This window comes from Cyanistes caeruleus, chromosome 3, assembly GCF_971803275.1.
Source record: "Cyanistes caeruleus chromosome 3, bCyaCae1.hap1.1, whole genome shotgun sequence".
NCBI lineage: Eukaryota > Metazoa > Chordata > Aves > Passeriformes > Paridae > Cyanistes > Cyanistes caeruleus.
Genome location: NC_141703.1, coordinates 77570185 through 77590734, shown reverse-complemented (window position 1 = coordinate 77590734; position 20550 = coordinate 77570185). Strand labels below are relative to the sequence as shown.

At 42.4% G+C, this 20550-nt stretch overlaps 1 protein-coding gene and 1 long non-coding RNA gene across 2 annotated transcripts in view; one reads left to right on the top strand and one right to left on the bottom strand.

Moving 5' to 3' along the window:
- MAML2 (mastermind like transcriptional coactivator 2) overlaps positions 1–20550 on the bottom strand; it is a 209154-nt gene that overhangs the window by 50328 nt on the left and 138276 nt on the right. Inside the window, exon 2 of the mRNA XM_086882025.1 lies at positions 12270–13721. Within this exon, the coding sequence (XP_086738151.1) occupies positions 12270–13721 (1452 nt within the window). The remainder of the gene's footprint in view (positions 1–12269; positions 13722–20550) is intronic.
- On the top strand, positions 6483–7201 carry LOC111924481 (uncharacterized). The gene is made up of 2 exons (XR_002861666.2): positions 6483–6578; positions 6685–7201. It is a non-coding gene; the product is annotated as an uncharacterized LOC111924481 (long non-coding RNA).

Sequence of the window (20550 nt, the reverse complement as noted above, 5' to 3'; positions counted from 1 at the left end):
GCTCATTTCCATCACACACGAATATCTACAGATTCAGCCTTCCTCAGCATAGAATGTAAACCTATGAATTTTTTAAATGGTTTAAGCCATACATATTTAAATATTAACGAAATTAAATTCTGACCACTTTGGCTTCTGAAACCTCTATATCTTTGAAAGGAAGTTTCCTCAAAATATTTTGACATTTCTAGAAATCTTTGCCTGTCTGAAGTTTTGACAGGGGAGTGCTTGGTCAAAACATTTTAATTTGAAAAATTTTTACAAAACCTGCAGAGTTTATGCAAATTCTGAACCCGAGCCTATTTTGAAGACTGAAATTAAAGCCATACTTATGCATTGAAATTGATGGCCTGATTTCACAAATACTAATCTACTTCATTTCTCCTCAACTCAGCTACCTTGTATGAAGACACCTTTTTAGAAGCACCACATGTATAACAAATGCTTTCACTTCACCAGCTGTGTTGGGGAAAAAGTGTTGATCTCACCATCTCAATTTTTAACCTTTAAAGAACAGTTAATAGTTATTCACTTCACAGAAGCTTTCTGGGTGAATTAGTGTGTAGAAAACAATTAGCATATCTTACATAATTGCATTACTTCTGCTATCACTACTATCTCTGTTCCTACTGATATTTGTGCATGAACTCAATTTGGTTTAGTTTTTGCTTGTAGCATTTCATGGCTAAAATAACACAAAATCTGGTCATTCTATCTTTTAGTTAGTTAGTTAGTTTGTTTGTTTGTTTGTTTTGTTAAGTAACATTTATAGCATAATTCCAGCTTCTGCATTGTTTTGTTGCCACAATAAGACCTGAGATGTAAGAAAAATTTGGGAAAAGCACAATAATGACTATCCCAAATATTTACCCTGGAGGACAGAGAAACCAAAAGGCACCTTGGAAAGTCACTCAAGAGGACATGGGGCAGCAGCCACTTGTTTGCTTCTTGCCCTGAGAGAAACACACTATGTTGTCCAGATCCATAGGCTCAAATGCAAATATCAGGACAAAGTTATCTAATTAGCAGCCTCACAAACTGCCTCTGGGTTTTATATGTTGTTTTTGTCAGGGTTGGTTTTGTATTGTAGTCTCCTCTGTTTGAAAGAACATAATGAAGGTGATTAAAATGATTCATTAACATTGTGCCCATTTGAGCAAACAGTCATTTTTATATTCCCTGGCATCAAGTGCAGTGATCTTCACACAAATGTCCAAAGTTCTTTTAGCTTTTTTAATTTTTCCACAGCTTGACTTTAATTAATGTTTCATATGCAAATTTATATACAATTACTGTACCAACTGACTAGCTTTCAATTTGATTAGGATTCATCTGGAAGAGGAAAGGGAAGATATCCTCACAGCAGACCGTATATTTAAATGAATAGTACAAATGTCCGTAAGTCTATCTGGTGTCCCTAGCCATGGGACATCTCTTCACTTAGAGGTTGTCTCCACAGATCCCCACTTGGTTCTAACAAAGAAAGGGATATATGTGGTACCAGTCAGAGGACTAGTTTTTATTTTGCTGTGAAAGCAGGGGAGTAGAATAGAATCCCATTTTTAAACAGAGTGCCTTGCTATGACATATCTAACATTTATCCTAGATTTTATCTTAAAAGCAGTAAGACTTTTGGCCACCTGCACTCTCCTCAGAAAAGCCAATAGTTGAGAATGTGCTGTTAATTTCCAGCCTAAATTTACTTATGGCCAATACCAAAAGTGGTTACTAGGTGCACTGTTTGGAAAACTTGTCAGAAGAAAAACAGAGGTGGATATGTTAAAGCTATATGATTTTTGGATGAACATTCTCTAGATCTGTATAAATAATTTAGCTATGGACATATAACTCCTTCTTTGCAGCTTTAAAAATATCAGGCTTTAACTGGGACATGAATGTTTATGTCTCCAAAAACCCAATTTCCTTAGTATTTTCAGATGGTGAATCCAACACTCCAGGTAACATTTCTGGACAATTAAAGAACTACTTTTGGTTTTGTTTTTGTTTTTTAATACAGTGTATCCATATGTCTATAGAAAACATTTATGAAGAATGGTTCCAGTGCTGCCTGGGGCCCTGGAGTTTGGCTCACCAAGAAGTGCTTCTGAAAAGGACGGGTGGCCTTGATAGCACTTCAAATACCAAACAAGATTTTGACAACACAGCTGTACTTAGCTCATGAACTAGCTCTCATGTTTACCAAGGAAGCCTGTAATTTGTGGACCGAGAGTTATTTACTCCTCTTAAAAATAAACTCAGCAGTGAAAGCCCTAAGAGAAGAAGAGAAGATGCCAGAATCAAGGACTGTGGCACACTTGGGTCTCCTGCACAGACGTGATGGATGCTGCTGCTTTCTCACTGTGTTGAGCAGCCCACGTGGCTGTGAGATATTTCTCGATGCTGTTTCAGCTCCCCAGAGTTGGGTGCTGAAGAGGAAGCAGGGCTGAGAAGGGACAGTCAGTGGGCTGGAAACACAGAATGAGAGCTGCAGGATTCACAGTAATGATAGGGCTGAGAGGAAGACAGCAAAAGAGGACTTTGTACCCTCCTTGTGCCATGAGGCTGGCATTGCACAACAGGCCAAAACAGAAGAGTACCTTTGGCTTTTTTTTTTTTTTTTTAGGAAGCCCTTGCCAAAGATAAAAAAAGCCAGTTTGTATGCTGTTGCTAGGAATATGTTAGTGAAACAAGTGAGCTGGTCATGCAAACAACTTGTTCGACAGAAAGCAAACCAAGTGGCAAAAGCCAGGTAGAGTTCAACAACTAAGCCTGGAAATAAGACACCCAGATTGTTTCTGGATTTGCTCTGGTTCAGTTGATGCAGCAGATAAACAGTTAATGCCATTAGTGAACAAACGGCAGTGATCAAAAACCAACAGGAAAAGGCCACCACTTGCCATAATGTGAGTGAAACTATTGCGCTGAACGCCCTCCCTGCTGGGAAGTTAAAACACTAGATAAAAGCAAACAGAAAAAAGAAGTATTTTGGAAAAAACCTCTCCCTGCCCCAAATACATTTCTTCCTGCTGGAAATTTCTGAAGTCCAGTTATTACTGTTAAGCCAGGTTTGTTCACAGGAAAAACAGAGAATGATGGAGCTGAAGGAAGTCTCAATTCTCAGCCTCTGAAATACTCATAAGACTTTAGCGTTCGTGGATCCCATGTATAACGAGGATCATTGAGTCTGTTGTAGGGAGAAAACAGTGAAGAGAGACAGGTAGCATACTTAGCATGCTGCAGAAAGGGTTAAAAGTGGTCAGTTCATCACTTTTCTGTGTGGTGCCTTGGAAGTTTTCACAACACCAGATGTGTGAGGGAAAAAAAAACAGAAGAAAGCTAGCCCAGTGAACACCAGTAGACATCCTGGTGCCCTGGAAGCAGTTAAATTAACACCCAGCAGGGACAAATTTGCAGCTTTGGGAACAAGCTTAAACTTAGTCTGTTTTCATTCCTGGAGTAAATTTGCAAGTGTATGACAGTGAAGTACAGCCTGGGAAGGAGCAGGCGGCTTTGGATTAAGGATGGATAGCCAGAATTTGCTCCCACCCTCCCTCCTCCCACTCTGTTTTGCACTTAGGCTGTGAAGCTCCCAATGCTTCTGCTAATCCCTCTGTCTTCCCATGTCTTTTACCAGTTCCAGTAGGAAATAAAAAAGATTATTTTTTTCTTCCCATTCTAGCTTAAACCAGACAAGACTGGAGTCACCCCAGCAAAACCTGCTTTAGCTGGGATTGCAGTTAACAGTCCTTCAGAGAAATCTAGTTCTGCAATGGATAAAGTTGGATGCTTTTCTAACTAGAACCAAAGCACTAAATCCTTTAGTAATTCATCACTCAGTTGGAGCCGGGTTGTGGCCCGGCTTGCAACCACTGCAAATTATAGAAAAGACTGGAAAAAGAAAAGTCTGTGAGAGTACATCTAAACCGTCTTCACAGAATTACAGAAAGCCCTCACAGTCCCTCTCCCTCTTACAAGTTATATAACAAATTGGATCCACAAAAATATCATCTTTCCTCATTTTCACACCTTGGTTATTGCAAATATTTTGGCATCAGTCAATCATGGGGAACTTTTCAACTAAGGTGGATTACACAGCTTCTTATGAAGGCCTGAGAAGGCCAATCTCCATCATTCTTCCTTGTGTATCTTCCTCTCTTTGGCAAGGTAGGAAGAAACTTCAAACCATGAAACAGCATTTTCAGAGAGGTAGTTGATGCCCCAAACCTGCCAGTGTTTAAGAGGCATTTGAACCTTATAAAATTTTTGGTCAGCCTGATTTGGTGAGGCAATTGGACTACATGACTGTAGCTCCCTTCCAAATCAACTGTTCTTTATATTCTATTCTGTTCTGTTCTATAAGTTGGTTATGCAATGGCTACATTTGCAGCTGGAGATGGTGGAGGAGCTACAAGGTCCCCTGAAGGAAGAAAACCAGAGAAAGAGTTGCATTAGTTGCTTCCCAGTGGGGTAAATAGGCTGTTTGTTCTGTCTCCCTGATTGATGGAGACTGACAGGATGAACAGCACGGCCTGAAATGTGTAGTGTGTCCTTTCAGCTGGCAATTTGAAGGGCTCAGAGCTGCATTTCCTGCCCTGTCCTGAAGATTTCCTGCAGATGCTTTGGGAACTACTGGACATGAAGTCCTCATGCTCCGTCACTTATTCCTGGCATAGGATACAGAAACAGTTTTTACGTGTTACCAATCTTCCCCTTCTCCATTGAAAGACTGTTGGTTCTTGTCCCCTGTGTATCAGTAGCTCCAAATGTGCTCCATTTTCTCCCACACTAGTTCCCTTGGATGCCCTGTCTTCCTCTACCTGCACCCAAACTCACTCTCAGCTTTCTCCTCCTGAGCTCCCATTCCTTCTCACTCATTCCCTCTCACCCAAGCCAAATTTGCACTCTGTATTACTGCCTTCCAGCCTTCTTCCTACCGTCAGACTCCTTCTGCACTTCACTCCTTCACCGAATGCTCTGTCCATCCCATTCAATTGCCCCCTTCTGGATCCAGTCCCATCTGGCTGTTTCTTTCCCTCGCACTAAACCTTCTGCTCCTTGACTCTCCCAGTTCTGTCCTTCCATGCCCAGTCTCCCTCTTGCAGCCAGCTGTTCACCTCCCACTCTTTCTCCAGACACCCCCTTAGGTGAGATTTCCCACCACCAGCCACCTGAGGTGAGTTTAACAGCTCGCTGTTGCTGGCAGAAGCAATCCCATCTCTGTTTCTGGTCTCCATCTATGTGCTTCTGCCACTTCTCTTGTGTTGGCTTTGCCTGACCCCAACAAGCTGAAGAAAGCCTGCGCAAAGAGAAAAAGGAGAGTTCTCTGCTGGTCTTGTGAGAGCTCAGACAAGTCCCAGAGCTGGTGCCAGAGGAAGTGGACACAAGACTTGGGTGGAGAAGGACTTCTTGCCCCTTTCTGAAGCTTCTAGTCTGATCTAAATGGGAGAGTCCAAAGCCTCTGTCCTCCTCTTCTTTTGACATATTGCCGCACAACTCAGTGCAAGTTTCAGTCTGCACACGACTTTCAGGCAGAACAGCAGAGCTGGGCTCATGGGTGCTGAGAGTTGTCTGCAGAGAGGTTGTTCCCCACCGTGTGCCTCACTTGGGTACGCTGAGTGCACCTTCCTCACTGGTTACATAGGAGGCTTCGGAGGTTAACATGAAATACAGATATCTGGTACGAAAGAGAGGGATAAATATCCCTTCTTTTACTTAACTCCTGTGTTTTCTACTGATTTAGTGGGTCTGGTTCAACTCCAGGCTCTGTCAGAGGATTTTTCTGCAATAGTAAGCATATCCAACAACTCCAGTGGATTGATTGTAACAGCTTTGAATGACATCTTCTTTCTTTCTTTCTTTCCCCAAATACACAAGAATATATAAAATATACAGTAACATTTCCTTCATCTCAAGGTTTGGCTGGCTTGCTTATTTAGATTATAAATTCTTTAGGGCAAAAACTGTCTCTTACACTGTGTGTGTACATTACCAGAAACAGGCATGCAGAAAATGAAGCAGGCAGATGGTTCTGGAATAGTTCTGTTGGAGCATCTGGCTGATTTTCTGGAACAGCATCACATTCAAATGGTAAATTCACCCGTGAAAACTCACATTAAAGGAACATTACTAGTTGTTGCTGTCTTAACAACAGTCATCTGTGGCCTGGGGCAGGTCTCCACCATAAAAAGACCAGCAGTAAAAGTGGCTGAGTGGAGGAATAAATATTTGCCATTAAAATATTCCTTCATTTTGAACCCCTAGAGAGACAAATTACTGGGACAAAGCACTCTTGAGCACTTTGGGGAATTAAAGTAATAGAAGACTCTAGGGAGAACAGGGGCTTGTTAATTTTTTTTTTGTTGTTGTTGTTCCTTGACTTCTTGAGGTATTCATAAATTGCCTACAAACAAGTAAAAACTTACAGGAAAGGGTTTTTCACCATGCCAGCTCCAAATGGTTGTGGAATTATATTGTTTTTCCAGGCTGCCTTTCCAAAATCCCTGCAGGAAGTTGAGTCAGGGCTTGACTCTGGCCTCAGACACACGCACAGCAATAGCAGGAATCCTCACTTCAACCAGGTAAGAAGCCCTTGTGGACATCGTAACTTTACGGACAAGTCCACAGGTCAAGGTAGACTAACTTAGCAGATTTTCCATAATACCCATCTTATCTTTGATCTTACAGAAGTCAGATGAATGCTGTCCCTTTGAAACAGGTGCCACTTTCAATCTGAGTTTATGCAGTTCTTCACAGAATTATATTTTCCCCCCTCAGTGGAACTCCTAGGCACTTTTACAGTGTTAATAGATAATGAATGAGACTTGAAGTGTGCTGACACTAGTGAAGAAATCATCCAGAGAAGTTCAATGATGTTTTTCATTGGTACCTTCATGGCAGTACCTTCAAAAAGGAGTTCAAAGATGACCTCAGGAACTCTCTCACCTCCTCCCAAATACCCCAACCAAGACGCATCTGACCATGGATAATAATCTACTATTCTTCCAGTATATAAATGTGTTATGCAAAGAGTTCAAGAAACCTTATGGAATTTGGAGTGTCTCTGAAACTTTGAATTACAATATCCTCGGGGACTGACTGTCCACAGTGGGACTGTGTATGTGTTTTGTTCAGCAAACTGAGCATGAATGATATAAGGCACCAAGAAAACTGTCTGTAATGACAATAAACTTATGACATTTTCTCTCTGGTTTCATGCTCATAAATCAGCTATGACCCTGCAATTGACGGTGGTTATTGGGACATACTCAAGTTTTTATGCAGAATATTTAATTCAGAAGTCCTTGTACGAGGGAATGTGACCAAAATGGAGCTATCAAGAAAAGCTGTCATCCAAATATTATTTTTATAGAGAGCTTTGAGAGAAAGGTCACATTGTTATTTTCTTACACTATGGAACAGTTTCTATTATTACAGATTCCAAAAGCCTGGAATCGTTGTTATTTATGATCTAAGTCAAATTCAAGTCCTGGTTTGTACCAATTACCAAAAGCTACTCTAGGTTTTCTCTCTTCATTTCACAAATATTTGTAAACTACTTCCTTCACACATGAAAAGAGAGAGGTTGCCTCACCACAATGTGCTCTTTTCTTCCATAGTGGTAAACACAGAGGCTTAGCAAAATACTCTTTTGATAAAGAAGACACATTTTCTTTGAGAAATTTCAGAGACTAAATTAGAAATGTAAGTTACTACTCAGAAGTAAATGGTAATAAGAGTTTTTTAATATCTGCACTTTCAAAAAAGACATTAATTCTTTTGGTCCTGATGCTTCCTCACATAGCACCCTAACTATCTGAGAGTTTAACATATACTTTTTATTGGATCCCCATGGTGTCCATGCTTAAAAAAAAACAAAAAACGTAGAAGGTCATATCCTGCTCACTGTGCTGTTGTGAATTCAATTACACTCTCCTGAAAATAAATGAAATTTCCCTGGGTTTACACTGGAGAAAAGGGGAGGAGAATCTGTTTCAGCATCTCTGCAGAGCTGCCAGGTTAGTTGAAATACAATCTCTGTCCCTTGGAGATGTTTCAGATGATGAATACATATTAAGCTCTGGGCATTGGAAGGGCTGGTGCAATGGAATGGTTTGCAAGGGCAGGTCACAGCAGCACCTGGAGCTCCTCTGCGGTGGCACATCCCTCGGTGCAGTGCTGATCAGTGGCCCTGCAGGGAAAACAGGCTAGGAGCCAGTACTGGAGAAAGGACTGCTCAGTATTCAGCAGGGAGGAAGACTGGTTGGACTTGAAAGGAGCCTGTTAAGATCTGGTAAAGAAAATGATCTAAGGTGTGCTCCAATTAGGACAAGTAAGGACAAGTACCACCACCACCCCTTAAAATGTGACTAATCACAATTCTTGGGTTATTGAAGAAGAGAGTAGAGACGTAAAAAAGGAGAAGGTGATCCCATCCTCAGAGCAATTCTTAAGGAACAAGGACTAAAAAGGCCCTGAGTTTTCCACAAGAAGACACTGTTGTGGGTTGTATCTACACTGATGTTTCCAGACCCTTAAAACTATGGACTACTGGTTGTTCATGTAAAGTGGGGGGTGAAGCTCTCACGATCCCTTGTGTTATCCTTGCCTCCAAAGCCAAGACTAAATAGGACACATGACCACATGTAGCAGATGGAGTGGCCTTGCTCTGTTAGGGTTCCTGTTCTCATGAGCTCAGACTTCTATTCTCCCTTCCCTTGAGCAAATGAAGTTGAATAAAAACAATTGGAGAAAAATTCAGCTTGAAATCCTTGAGTTTAATTTGGCTTTAGGTCAAAACCAGAAGGGGATGAATAATATTTAATTTAGTAGATACAGGATTTTTTTTGTTGTTTCTTTGGTGATTTTTGTTTGTTTGGTTTGTTTTTACTTCTTCACAGAAACCGAATAGATCTTATTGAACAAGTAATTATACTTGTAATATATTACAATTATAGGCTGATAAAAGACTTTGAAAACGGGTGTGGATTTTCTTGGACTAGCTAAAAATCTAAAGTCTTCAGTTCAAAAATCTTAAGTCTTACTTCAGAAGCATCTCTCACTGACTAGACTACATACCTTCAAAAGAGAAAAGTTAGACTTCTACCCAGGCCCAGTTACAGATTTTCAGCTGAGGTTCTGTAGCAGTATCCCAAACCTGATTAAATCTGTATAGAATTTGGAGCTTCTAATTATTTCCTAGACAAAGAGAGTGTTGAATTTTTATGAGTTTTTTTTCATGACTATGTGTATGTTGCATTCAGATAGACAATAGAAAGGAATCTTTCTCAGAACAATGGAGAATAAAGGAAAGAGGCAAACAAACCCTTCATTCAGATCAACCTTCCAGGAAACCAAGATGATTTCCATCATTTTTATGACTTTTCCCTAGAGGCAAAAGACATCTAATTAGCAAATCCCTCTGTAAGTTTGTTTCGATTTGACACAAAAGGAATATGACAAGCAGAGAAATTATAAGCCTTATATTTCCAGTTAGCCAGTTTGGACTGATAAAACCAAGCTCAAATGGGTTTTGGGGATCTTAAAGCTTGGGGAGTAAAAATCCAGAGGGTGAGCTAGTTCTGCTAAAAATGTTAACTTAGAGTGTTCCAGTCAGTGATTTCTGATGGCAATGTCACAGCAGTCCTTTATGAATTACCAGCTACAAAGCATTGCAGTGAGTTGTGAGATGGTCCTATAATGACCTGAGGAGGAGTTGAATGATACCAAGCAGAATCAAATATTGATTCTTCAAGCAGAAATAGAGCATGAGTAAAATAAATATTAAACATGAAGTTAATTAGTAAATGCTGGTAATTAATCATGCATTACTTTTAATGATGTGTAGAAATCCTCATAGGTGGGAGATGATCCTTCAGGAAGGCAGACCGTGCAGCCTAAATGAGATGATGTCCCCATTGCTAAAATCAGCATCAATCGACCCACAAGGTCGCTTTGACCTTTGTTGTCTTTACTGGGAGATAATACTAATGGTGTCTCCTCCCCCTCCCATTTAATATCCAGATTTATGTGGTAAGCAGGCCCTGTCCAAGGGGTTGGTGGGCTCTTGCAGCAGTGCAGGCAGGTGCTAAAGGGTGCACAGAACTCATCAATACATACTGGCAGGTAAAAAGTTAGGTTCAAACCTTTTAAAAACCCTGTAATTTATGGACCAATTGTATTTCTAAGTTTTGTTCCAGAAACTACAAAATACTCTAATTGAGAGAGACGTAATTGATGTTCTGAACTTCATCAGCACTTTGGAACAACTGCTCAGGATCTGTAAAAACATCCAGTTATCTCTCTGGAGCACAGGAAAAACCGCATCCTGACTGCAAAAGCCCTGTAAACTGTGTCTAAAAAGCTTCCAAGCTTCTCAACTGTGCTGTGGGTCAGGTAGCCACATCTTGCAGAAACAGCTGTGGGAAGTGGTCAGATGACAAGAAACATTGGAAAATTAGCTGGCAGAAAGAAGTCTGTGATGATAGGCAAAACCCCTTCCTTGCTGTAATATCTAAAGTTTGGCACTCAGCAAAGTTCACTTAGGACAAATTTCCTAAACCAAAGATCTTGTGGCTGCACAGGTGAGAAATCCCGCTAGACTCATGGGAAGTCTTGCAAGTCCTACTAGGGCTGAGGTGCCAAGTCCCATCTTATTGGCTGGCCTCCCTGAGCAGTAGCCCAAGAGGACACAGAGCAAGTAGTTAACATTTCCTCAGGCAGAGTCGCTGTCATGTTTTTATGACTTTCCAGAATGTGACCTTGCAATTTTTTTTCAGAAAAACAGCAGTGTTTGCAAAAGTCTTGCCTGTCTCCCCTGTGATGACAGATTGCTGGAAGGTCCATCATGGCTGAATGAAGGAACTGTTAAAATTCACTTGGCTGCCAGTCTATTAGGAAAATGGGGAAATGCACCTAAGAAGAGAGCACACAGTGGCTCAAGAAGAGGAGGAATAACTAGCAGACACCTCACAAAAACCAGCAAAACTGTGCTTGTATCTTGCAAACACTCATTCTACAGCATCTTTCAACAAAGAAATTTCTCATACCTGCCCACAGGTTTCATCTGGTATCTCTTGCTAAGGGACTTGTCATGGTTAGTTGGTCAGGAACTTTAAAAGAGTTAAAAGGAGAAAAGTGTGCAGGCATCCAACTGTATTTACTCTTTTTAAAGCATCAGCCTGTTCACCCAGTTTGGTGAAGAAATTCCAGCTTGGAATGATTTGTTTGTAGTGATACTTTCTGGGAATCCATGGAAAACCTAGGCTTTCATTTTTAAGTAGCTTCTCATAGCTTTTTCCCCATCTACAGATGACCTCCACACCTATATTGCAATTCCGTATCTTCAGATATGTTGAGACAAAACCCCGCCTAAACTACTCAGAGTTGCCTAAACATTCCAAGGTCAAATGTGTTTTACTTGTTTTGCACCTGGTTTCCAGACTCTGGGGTAAAGCAAGTTTGCACATTCTCACTTTGATTGGCAGGTCTGAAACTTGGGATCTGAGACCTGGGTGCACAGGGACTTGGCATAGCACAGCTAAGCTGCAACAGCAGATCTTGTCAGAGTACTGTCTCATGATAACACAGTGGGAGCTGGCCACATGGAATATAATTGTAGACATATCTGTGGCAACCTTCTCCTTCATCTCTAAGGCATGTATTTTATCCACAGAATATTCCCAGAAGTGTGATGGGTGTTTATAAAGCTCACAGATAAATCTTAGTTTTTCTTTGCCAAAGCGATAGCAAATGTGCAAACAGTATTTTTTGTCATATCAGTCAAAAGATATCTAAAAACAGAATTTCATAACCCTGCCTCCCTGAGAAAAATGATGGCACAAAAATTAACATTGTAAAACACAGTATCTAAGATAACATTGGAATTCATGAAAATTTTGACTTTCAAAAGAGCCTAAATTTTTGTAAGCTAGAAAGCTTAGATAGGAGTCCAAAATACACTTGCATCTGCCCTACTATCTCACCTTTCTGACAAGTATCCACATAATATATAGCAGTGACATATTCATTCCATTGCATGAAGAGAAAAGTGTTAGGAGCATGTGCTTCTTGAAATTCTTCTAAATGTGCATTCATGATACACCTGAATAGCTGTTAAACATGTCATCACCAGCTCTGCAGAAGTGCATGCTGAGAGGGTCATTAAGTGCTACCAGGACACATCTCCTGCAGGCATGAGGCCAGGCTGGAAAAGCTTTTTTATTACTTGGACCAGAACGATTTGGTAACAAAGAAGGAGGAATTTGTCTTACCTGTCTGTGCTGCTGAGTGACTGGATACTGCAAACCTGAGATTTGCTGGCTTTGCTGCATTTTCTGAAGCATCATTTTTTGCTGCATTGCTAGGGTTACATTAGGCGGCCTCTGGAGAGACTGGTTTGGGAGAGGCTGAGCAGTTTGCGGCTGCGGCTGTTGTTGCTGCTGTTGCTGCGGCTGCTGCACGGGAGCTGAACCCTGTGCCTGCTGGGTGTAGTGCAGAAGGGTAGGCTTGTTTTGGGAACCCAAAACCGAAGGCATCTGCTGGTTTGTTTGCTCTGAGTTAAAGTGAAACAAAGGCTTTGTGTTGCCATGATGCTGATCTAGAGGTGGCTGAGCACTGTTGATAAAGTTTCTGTTGAGGTCCTGAGGCTTCTGCTGCATGATTATGTCCATGGGATTGCTCTGGGGAGTGGTTGGTTTATAAACATAGTTGTTCATCCCTTTTGTCTGATTTCCATTCACTGGCACCCCAAGCATTGCTGAGCTTTGTGGGCTGAACTGCTGCTGGCGAAAAGAAGGACTGGGGATTTTCTCTTGCACAAAGGGTCCAGGGGAAGGTCCTGATGGAGACAGAGTGGACCAGCTGGCTGTCTGGTTCTGCTGCTGCTGCTGTTGCTGCTGAATCAAGGCATGCTGCTGTCGATTGGCTGCGATCTGTTTGAGCTGCTGTGCATGAGACACCTCCTGCCAGTTAGGCAATGGCCGACTGGGCGCGGAAGAAACCTGCGACACCTGTGTTTGAGGCACCGAGGGGATGGGTGAAGAGGCAGACATGGCAGTGGTAGCCATAGTGAAGGCTGGACCTGTAGAAGAAGGCCTCATCTGTGGGGAGCCCACAGGAGCCTGATTCATGCCTGCTGCGTACTCACTTTTTATCACCATCTTATCCATCTGCAGAGATCTCACAGGGCCCCTCTGGCTCTGCTGCCCTAGGTCAATGTTGAATGGCTCATCTTGTTTTATCGTGGCGTTTATCATATTCTCTAGCTCGACATCACTCATTGGTGGCACCGATATGTTAGTCAGTTCATTAAACAGTTCCTGAAGCTCAAGGTCCATCATTTGGTCCCACGAGTCTTCCCCATATCTGTTAGGGAACATGTTCTCATGGGATGTCTGGCCATCTAAGTGTTTGCTGCAGGACATTGTTTCTCCTGGCTCTTTCTTTACCTCTTTCAAAGTCATATTAAACATGTCGTTCCCACTAGCATGGGTATTGTTTGCTAGGCCGCTGGCCTTTCTTTGTGATCCTTGTCCCACAGTCATGGTTCCTGACATTGACTGGCTTTGGCAATTGTTAACATGTTGTCCACCTTGTCCCACTGAGATATTGTCACCCACTCTTATCCTCTTAATGTCAAGGAAAGAGCTCTCTGAAACACCATTGGGCCTCTTGTTGACCGGTGACAGATTTACCACCAACTTTCTCTTCAAGGAGCCTTGGAGCTGAAAGAAGCAGAGACCAAAAAAAATATCATTAGATAATACCACAGAAATAATTTAATTGCTTGAAAGGCAACAGGCAACAGACAGGTAAGCATTACTTAGTTGAGAAAGTTCATCTGGGCTTTTTCTAGTCAATGAAGCTGTGCAGAACTGTAGGCAAATAGGCTTTAAGAGGTGAATCTCCCATCACCACCCTTGCCATCAGCATTTTTTGAGCACCGCTGCCTCTTGTTGATCACAGACCCCCTTCCCCTCACAGGTGTGATGAGGGAGGAAGGTAGGCAGAACTGTAGCAGGTAAAGCCTCACTGCTCCAGATATACTCCAATCTAGCTGTGCCAGACAGATCTAAAGTACTTTTAGTCAGCAGAGACAAATTCATTCATTAAATCTGCCCTTGTGCCTATCCGGCACTGCAGGTTTTCACTCTCCTGATTTTGGTATATGATCCAAAAGAACATTTTTGACACCTGTAGAGTCCAAAAGTCCTTGAACACATCATAATGGCACACACAAGATCAAGGCATCCTAAGCACACAAGTAGGTTGGCCAGAGACGTGTATAATTAAACATATTAGATGTTAACTTGTTGAAAACTGAGAATGAATTCACTGGAGCCATGTCAGGTTATGTCAGCCAAGGGTCTTTGATGTACTGCCAGATTATTTCCCAAAGATGTATATGAATACATTAAGCCCTTGTTGTTCATGTCCTGAAACATCTCTTAGAAAACATACAGTCCACTCAACACTGCTCTGAGAGTTGTAACACTATTTCCTTTTCCTTGAATATTTACAATGATACTTCCATTTGCTTGCCAGCCCTGTGGGCCTACCAAAGGAAAAGAGGTTCATGGCTCTGTCTGCCTGATCTACTCATCTGCTGTGGTTGTACACACAAATTCCCATCCCACACACAGAAAACAGAGATGTCAGTCCCATGAGCTGAAAAGCTTGGACTTGGTACATATGCCCTCAAGTAAGATGCAGATGCCCTCAAGAAGGGTTGCTTTGAACACAGTTCATAAAAGAACAGATCACTTTAAAACAAGGGCAGCTGTCCTATATTTAGCCCTGTACATTTGATCTTGGGGGTCTTTTCCAGCCTTAATGATTCTATGATTCCATGACCAAAGGGGCGCGCAGCGAGGAGCAGACACGTGCACATGCAGCCCTTGCAGAGCCAGCACACATTGTCCCTGTTTCAGCCCTGAGCAGTGCCAAGAAACTCAGCAGTGAAACAGGGCTCATCTTCTGTATGTGGGCAGAAGTGCAAAGGCCCTGGGGGCATCAGGACAATGCCACCTGAGAAATACCTGTGTGTCCCAGTGAGAAAATAAACCTGTATAAAATGTGATACCTTAGGAGGCTGTGAAGGGCAGGGAGAATTGAGAACTCTAATTTTCCAGTTAAGTGAGCAAAAATGATTTATGAGATCTTCCAGTCACATTATTTTCATCATGCTGTTTCATGTACAGAAGTCCATGGCCTCTATGTCCCTCAGTTTCAGGCTTACCTATAGGTAAAAGCTCTTCCCAGGTAACTCCAGATGTCAAAAATTTTATTCTGGTGTGAATACCAGTTACCTGCTTGAAAAGTGTTTCACTGAGAAATACATATTTCCTCTAAACCCACCTATTCTTCCATTGCATCATTAGGTCACTGAGTTTAACCCTAAAAATAAAGTTTGTAATTTCTGTCTCTGACACTGAAAATACAAATTCATATTTCAAATTAACTTTCCAGCATAGCTTTTAAATCACAGATTCATGTTTTCATAAGGACAAACATGTTGATGCCTACTTGTATTAGTCCACAGACTGTGTGTGTGCAAGAGTAATTAATTGTCATTAGGTGTCCCTCACTGGGGAGACGTTTGGGTGGTCACTGCAAAGAGCACAGGCTGTCTTGGGTTAGCAGGTTCCTTCTGACACTGAGTCACTGTACTTTCCTTTGGAACAAAAAAAGGTAAGTTGCACTTCCTTTTACCATCATCTTTGCTGTCAGTGTGTTTATTAGAAACCATGCTCATACACACAGATTCATCTTCCTGGGAAATGGGGAAGTCCACAGGTCATTAGAATACATGACTTGGCAGCACATTTTGCTTTCAGATGTGTTACTGACAGAAAGGCTAAACAGATAATGAAGACTACAACCCCTGCATATGTACATGTTTTATGTGGTTAACATGACATTCTGAGATAATTTGGGTTTGCTTGACATTTTGAAGCAGAGGGAGCTATTTAAAAAACTCCACATTTTTAGGTCACCTGCACCAAGCTTCCTGACACATAAAAATGCAGGTGTTACATTGTGCTGTGTGTATTATTGGCTTCTCTCCTGCATTTGAAGTAGCTTCTAGCAGATAGTAGGGTGAGGTGGGTGAGCAGGGAAGTGGTTTGCCACACAAAGGCCAGCAGCAGAGGCACCATGATCTCCAGACAAATCCCTTAACCAAGCAGCCCCTCCCTTAACACGGCCTGGAAGACTCCTGGTTTCATGACATGTACTCAAGTGCCCACCAGAAAAGGCACTGTACATTTCTAAAGAATAACAAGTTGTAAATTATCACATCTCCCTAAAACCTTGCAAACCTAGCCCTTGGAATGCTGACAGCGTCAGTCCATAGACGTCCACACCTTAAAGCAGAAATGAGAGTGACTGAGGCTGCAAAAGCGCAGGGAACTCCAGGGACTTCACTGAGGCTGCTACAAAGGTCCTGACTTCACATCCCCCATGAGTTCAGGATATGGAGGGAGAGGGCATGGGAAGGATGTAAGAAGCCCACAGGGATGGAGCCCCCTCTACCTCCTTGCACTGTGCTGTTACCAATTATATGTTTTGGGGGAGGCTTCAGGGGACTAGGCTGTGTTTTTTCAGGAAGATGAGCAGCGTCCATCATAAGCCTCTCTGAATGTTGCCTTTCGCAGGGCACTGCTGCCCCTTTGTTTTCAGAAGGAAAAGGACCAGGGTTCCATCACTGCAATCTTTGCATTTTTCTAGCAATCACATTTTTCAATTATCAACTAGAAGTCAGTGCTGAAGCTCTTTTTACCCAAGCGAAGCACAGACTCTTCAGAAGGAAAAAAACCAACAAACCAACTTGCCAGATTTCAGGCTCCATCTCTTTCAATTTGCAAGCTAGGATTGATCTGGGTCAGTAAACATAAAGCAAAAGTTCCTATAACACACAGACACACAGGCACATTCCTCAGATCAAACAGACTTACGATTACACATCTCAGACTGCTTGAACTGGGTAATACTGAAAGGCCCTGTGATGGGAAACGGGTGACATAAGAGTAAGTGGGAGAGGAGGAAGCCCTCCATGCCCAGCTCCATCCCACAGGTAGGTGGGCAGCACTGGATGAACCAGCACGGAGTACAGGCATTTCCTGGCAGCAAGTGTTATGGTGAGACCTTGTGCTGAGCAGGCTCTGGTGAGTCAGTGTGAGTTCATGCACTTACAGCAAAGGCAGTGCTGGATGATTGATCTTCTGAAGTTAAAACTGAGCCTCTGGAGATCATTTCTGCAAGACAGCCCAGCGTTGTTCCTGAGCAAAATGCTTGGGGACAGCGGAGGGCAAACTCTAGAGATGACATGATATAAACAACCCGGTGTGATACCATGTCCTGTGCAGAGGGACATATATAATATTTATAAGTTTTATATTTAAAACTTATTCAGAGTCTTAAAGGAATTTAAGAGAGGCAGCTTTTTCTCTAATGCTCTCTGACACCAGGCCAAATCAGCAGGAGATCCACCGAGCTAATAACTAGGGCTCATCAGATCCTGGTATAAAATAAGTTCTCTTTTGGAAAAACAGAAAGGTTTCGGCTTCACCTTTCTTTTGGTTGAATTTTTCAAATAAATGTAAAACTAGAGGATTCTGCTGAATTTGTTTTTCCTGGATCAATTTTTTTCCCCAGAAAATGGAAATAAAAAAAATGTTGGTGTAAAAGCACAGCTTGTCAATGAGAAATTTTAGAGATTGTTATCTCCAAAATATCCGTATCAAACAATATTTTTATCACATAATTGATGTATTTCTGACATTACTCATGTGTAATCACCTTATATTTTTTTCTGAAAGGTCTATCCAATATGGCCAAGAAAAGAATTGTCTGTGTCAGCAGGAAATAATAGTCTATCTATACTGGCTTCACTTTCAATGAAAGCCTTATTTTTTGTGCATTTCATACAGCTTCTGCAGTTGGAGTTTCTTTAGCAATTGCTCTTTATTTCATTTAACACTGTGTAGGAAGCAGCATGGTGCTCGACAGAACTCCTAGACTAACCATCCAACACCTTGAGTTTCACAGCTCTCAGGATAAGTAAGACACAAGCTGTCCCTCTGACTTGCCCAAGTAACTCTACAATGCCTGTACAGAGATGTTAGTAGTGTATCTGACTATCATTTTGAAATATTTACAGCTGGACACTCAAGACTGGGCCAAAACACCAAAATACCCCAAGGAAACTAAAGAGAAAATATCGCAGTTTGATAATCTTAGCTCGCCACTAAGCCTTTTTGTGGAAGACATAAAAGGAAGATTCCTCCCACCTTTTTTCTCCCAACTCTCACAATTTCCTACAAAGGTTTGCAGCATTCTTACATTGTGTGGTGGAATGTATGAACAGGGATGAAACTCCCAAGGTGCTACTGACTGAAACCCCACACTGTGAAGCAGGCAGTGTTAGCAGTTCCTGTGGAGTGATACTTCTGATGATAGAAAAAGCAGCTCTGGATTTTGTGCTTTTAATGTAGAAGCAGCAAACAAATCCACTTTAAAAGGTCCATTTTTAGACTTTCTCACAATATGTGTGTGGACTGTGTCTATGGCTGCACTGTAAACAAAATACTGCATGTAGCTGGGGGAAGCAAAAGGGTAAAGGAATGACAGGAAATACATGAAAAACATTCAAACAATGAAAACTGGGGAGGAAAAAAATCCTTCTGAAGGAGGAAAAGATGCTGAATGATACTTATGCTGTGAAAGCACCTTTGCATTGCAGGGCTGGACCTAGCAAGCCACCCTTGAGGCTTAGAGCCTGATTCTGAATGATAGCAACTCTCAATTTCAAAATAGTGGTTTGCAGTGTTTGCTGCCAGCAGCATCACCTCCTGTGGTGTTCAGAGCTGTGCCAAGCTGGGGAGCACCGTTCCAGGCAGGGACCAGGGCTCACCAGTGTACAGCCTCCCTGTTGCAGGCATCTCCCAGCATGCAGGAGGATCAGATGCCTCTCTCCTTTCTTCCATACCCCTTTAGCCAGACAGGATGGTCGTGGTGACTCACACCACAGCCAGCTTCAAAGCCGCAGAGGCATCCTGGGGCTGACACAGGGATGATGAGGGGCCACCCCCGAGATGCCCTCTCTGGGGCCATCACTGCTCCTAATGCCACAATCACTCAGGCACCCTCAAGGCCTGTTTTTGACTACAGACTCAGTTTTGAGGGCTCCCACTGCCCATATTTCTACACATCTGAAATCCATTTGCTCTGATCCTTCCCCCTCTCACATCCAGGAGAATTTGGTTCACCCTGATGTCTCTCTTGAAAATCTCAGTAGTGTGATCCCCTTCTGAGAACCTCTCCCCAGCCCTTCTGCTCTTCACTTTCTCTGCGCTGCACAAGTATATTTATTTTTAATCTTTTGCCTTCAACTGCAGCATCTACATGACACAGCTGAGGATGCAAGCATGAGAGTTGTCTTCAGAGAGATTTTAGCACTCTTGAGTGGACAAAGTCCAGTCTGCTGGATGATGCTGATCTGGTAAGCAACATTAATTTGTCATGCAGGACTGAGTGACAGAGTGGAGGCCCTGGGCACTGTGCACTATGGAGAGCAGCCCCGAGAGCTGGAGTGTCCTCACAGCACCATGGCTAGGACGAGGTGGCTCCTCCATGGGTGCAAAGAGCTGTGCAGGGGTAGCAGAAGCTGCTTCTTGCTCCAGTCAGGCTGCAGAGGCTCAACTCTAGGTGTCCTCTGCCGCCCACCCCGTTCATAAGAAGGGGACCAACTGCTCTCTCTGAGCCTGAGGAGGAGGAGGCACAGGTGCCTTCAGCCCTGCACTGTTGGTGAGCACGGCAGCTTGAGACAGCACACCTCCCCTCTGCCTCACTCCCCTCCTACTTAGCTAACCAGCTCCAGCAACCACTTGGATGACCAAGGTTTACTGCCACGAGAATTTTGCTCTACCCATCCCAAACCTCCTCGCTGCCCATGCCTGTCCTTCTGATCTGGGTGTCTATCCAGGCCTCTTGCAGCGGTGTCCTGACTCTGCTTGATCCTTACATGTAAGCACCACTGGCAATAATAAGGCTGAGAGACAATTGAGAGGCAGCACAACTTTTCTTCCCTGTTTACTATGCTGTTTAGTGCCACTAAAACTGAATTTATAGTAACAAATAAGGATGTTTCTTGGCTGACAAGTACCCACTTAATTTTCATTAGTTGGACAAGGCTGGAATAGCAATCAGAATGTTAGAAATGCCACAATTTACCTTTGCTTATGGAAAAATTATGTATCTTGCCAGCTGAACATACCAACCTAAAAATGCAACCATATTATTCACAGTGTACTGCCTAGAAACATTATGTCAGGGCTTTGGTCCAGGTTGCTGAAGCACAATAATTATATTTTTTTATGCAGATTTTACATCTGATGGATTATAAAATATCATGTCTAGTCACAGTCTTTTAGAAGAGTAGGAACAGAGAAAAACAATAGCATTTTAAGTAGGTCAAGATTGCTAATCAGAGTGTAGCAGTCATTACTGTGTGCAAAACAAATAGGCATAAAAGATCTGTATTTTTTTTCTTGC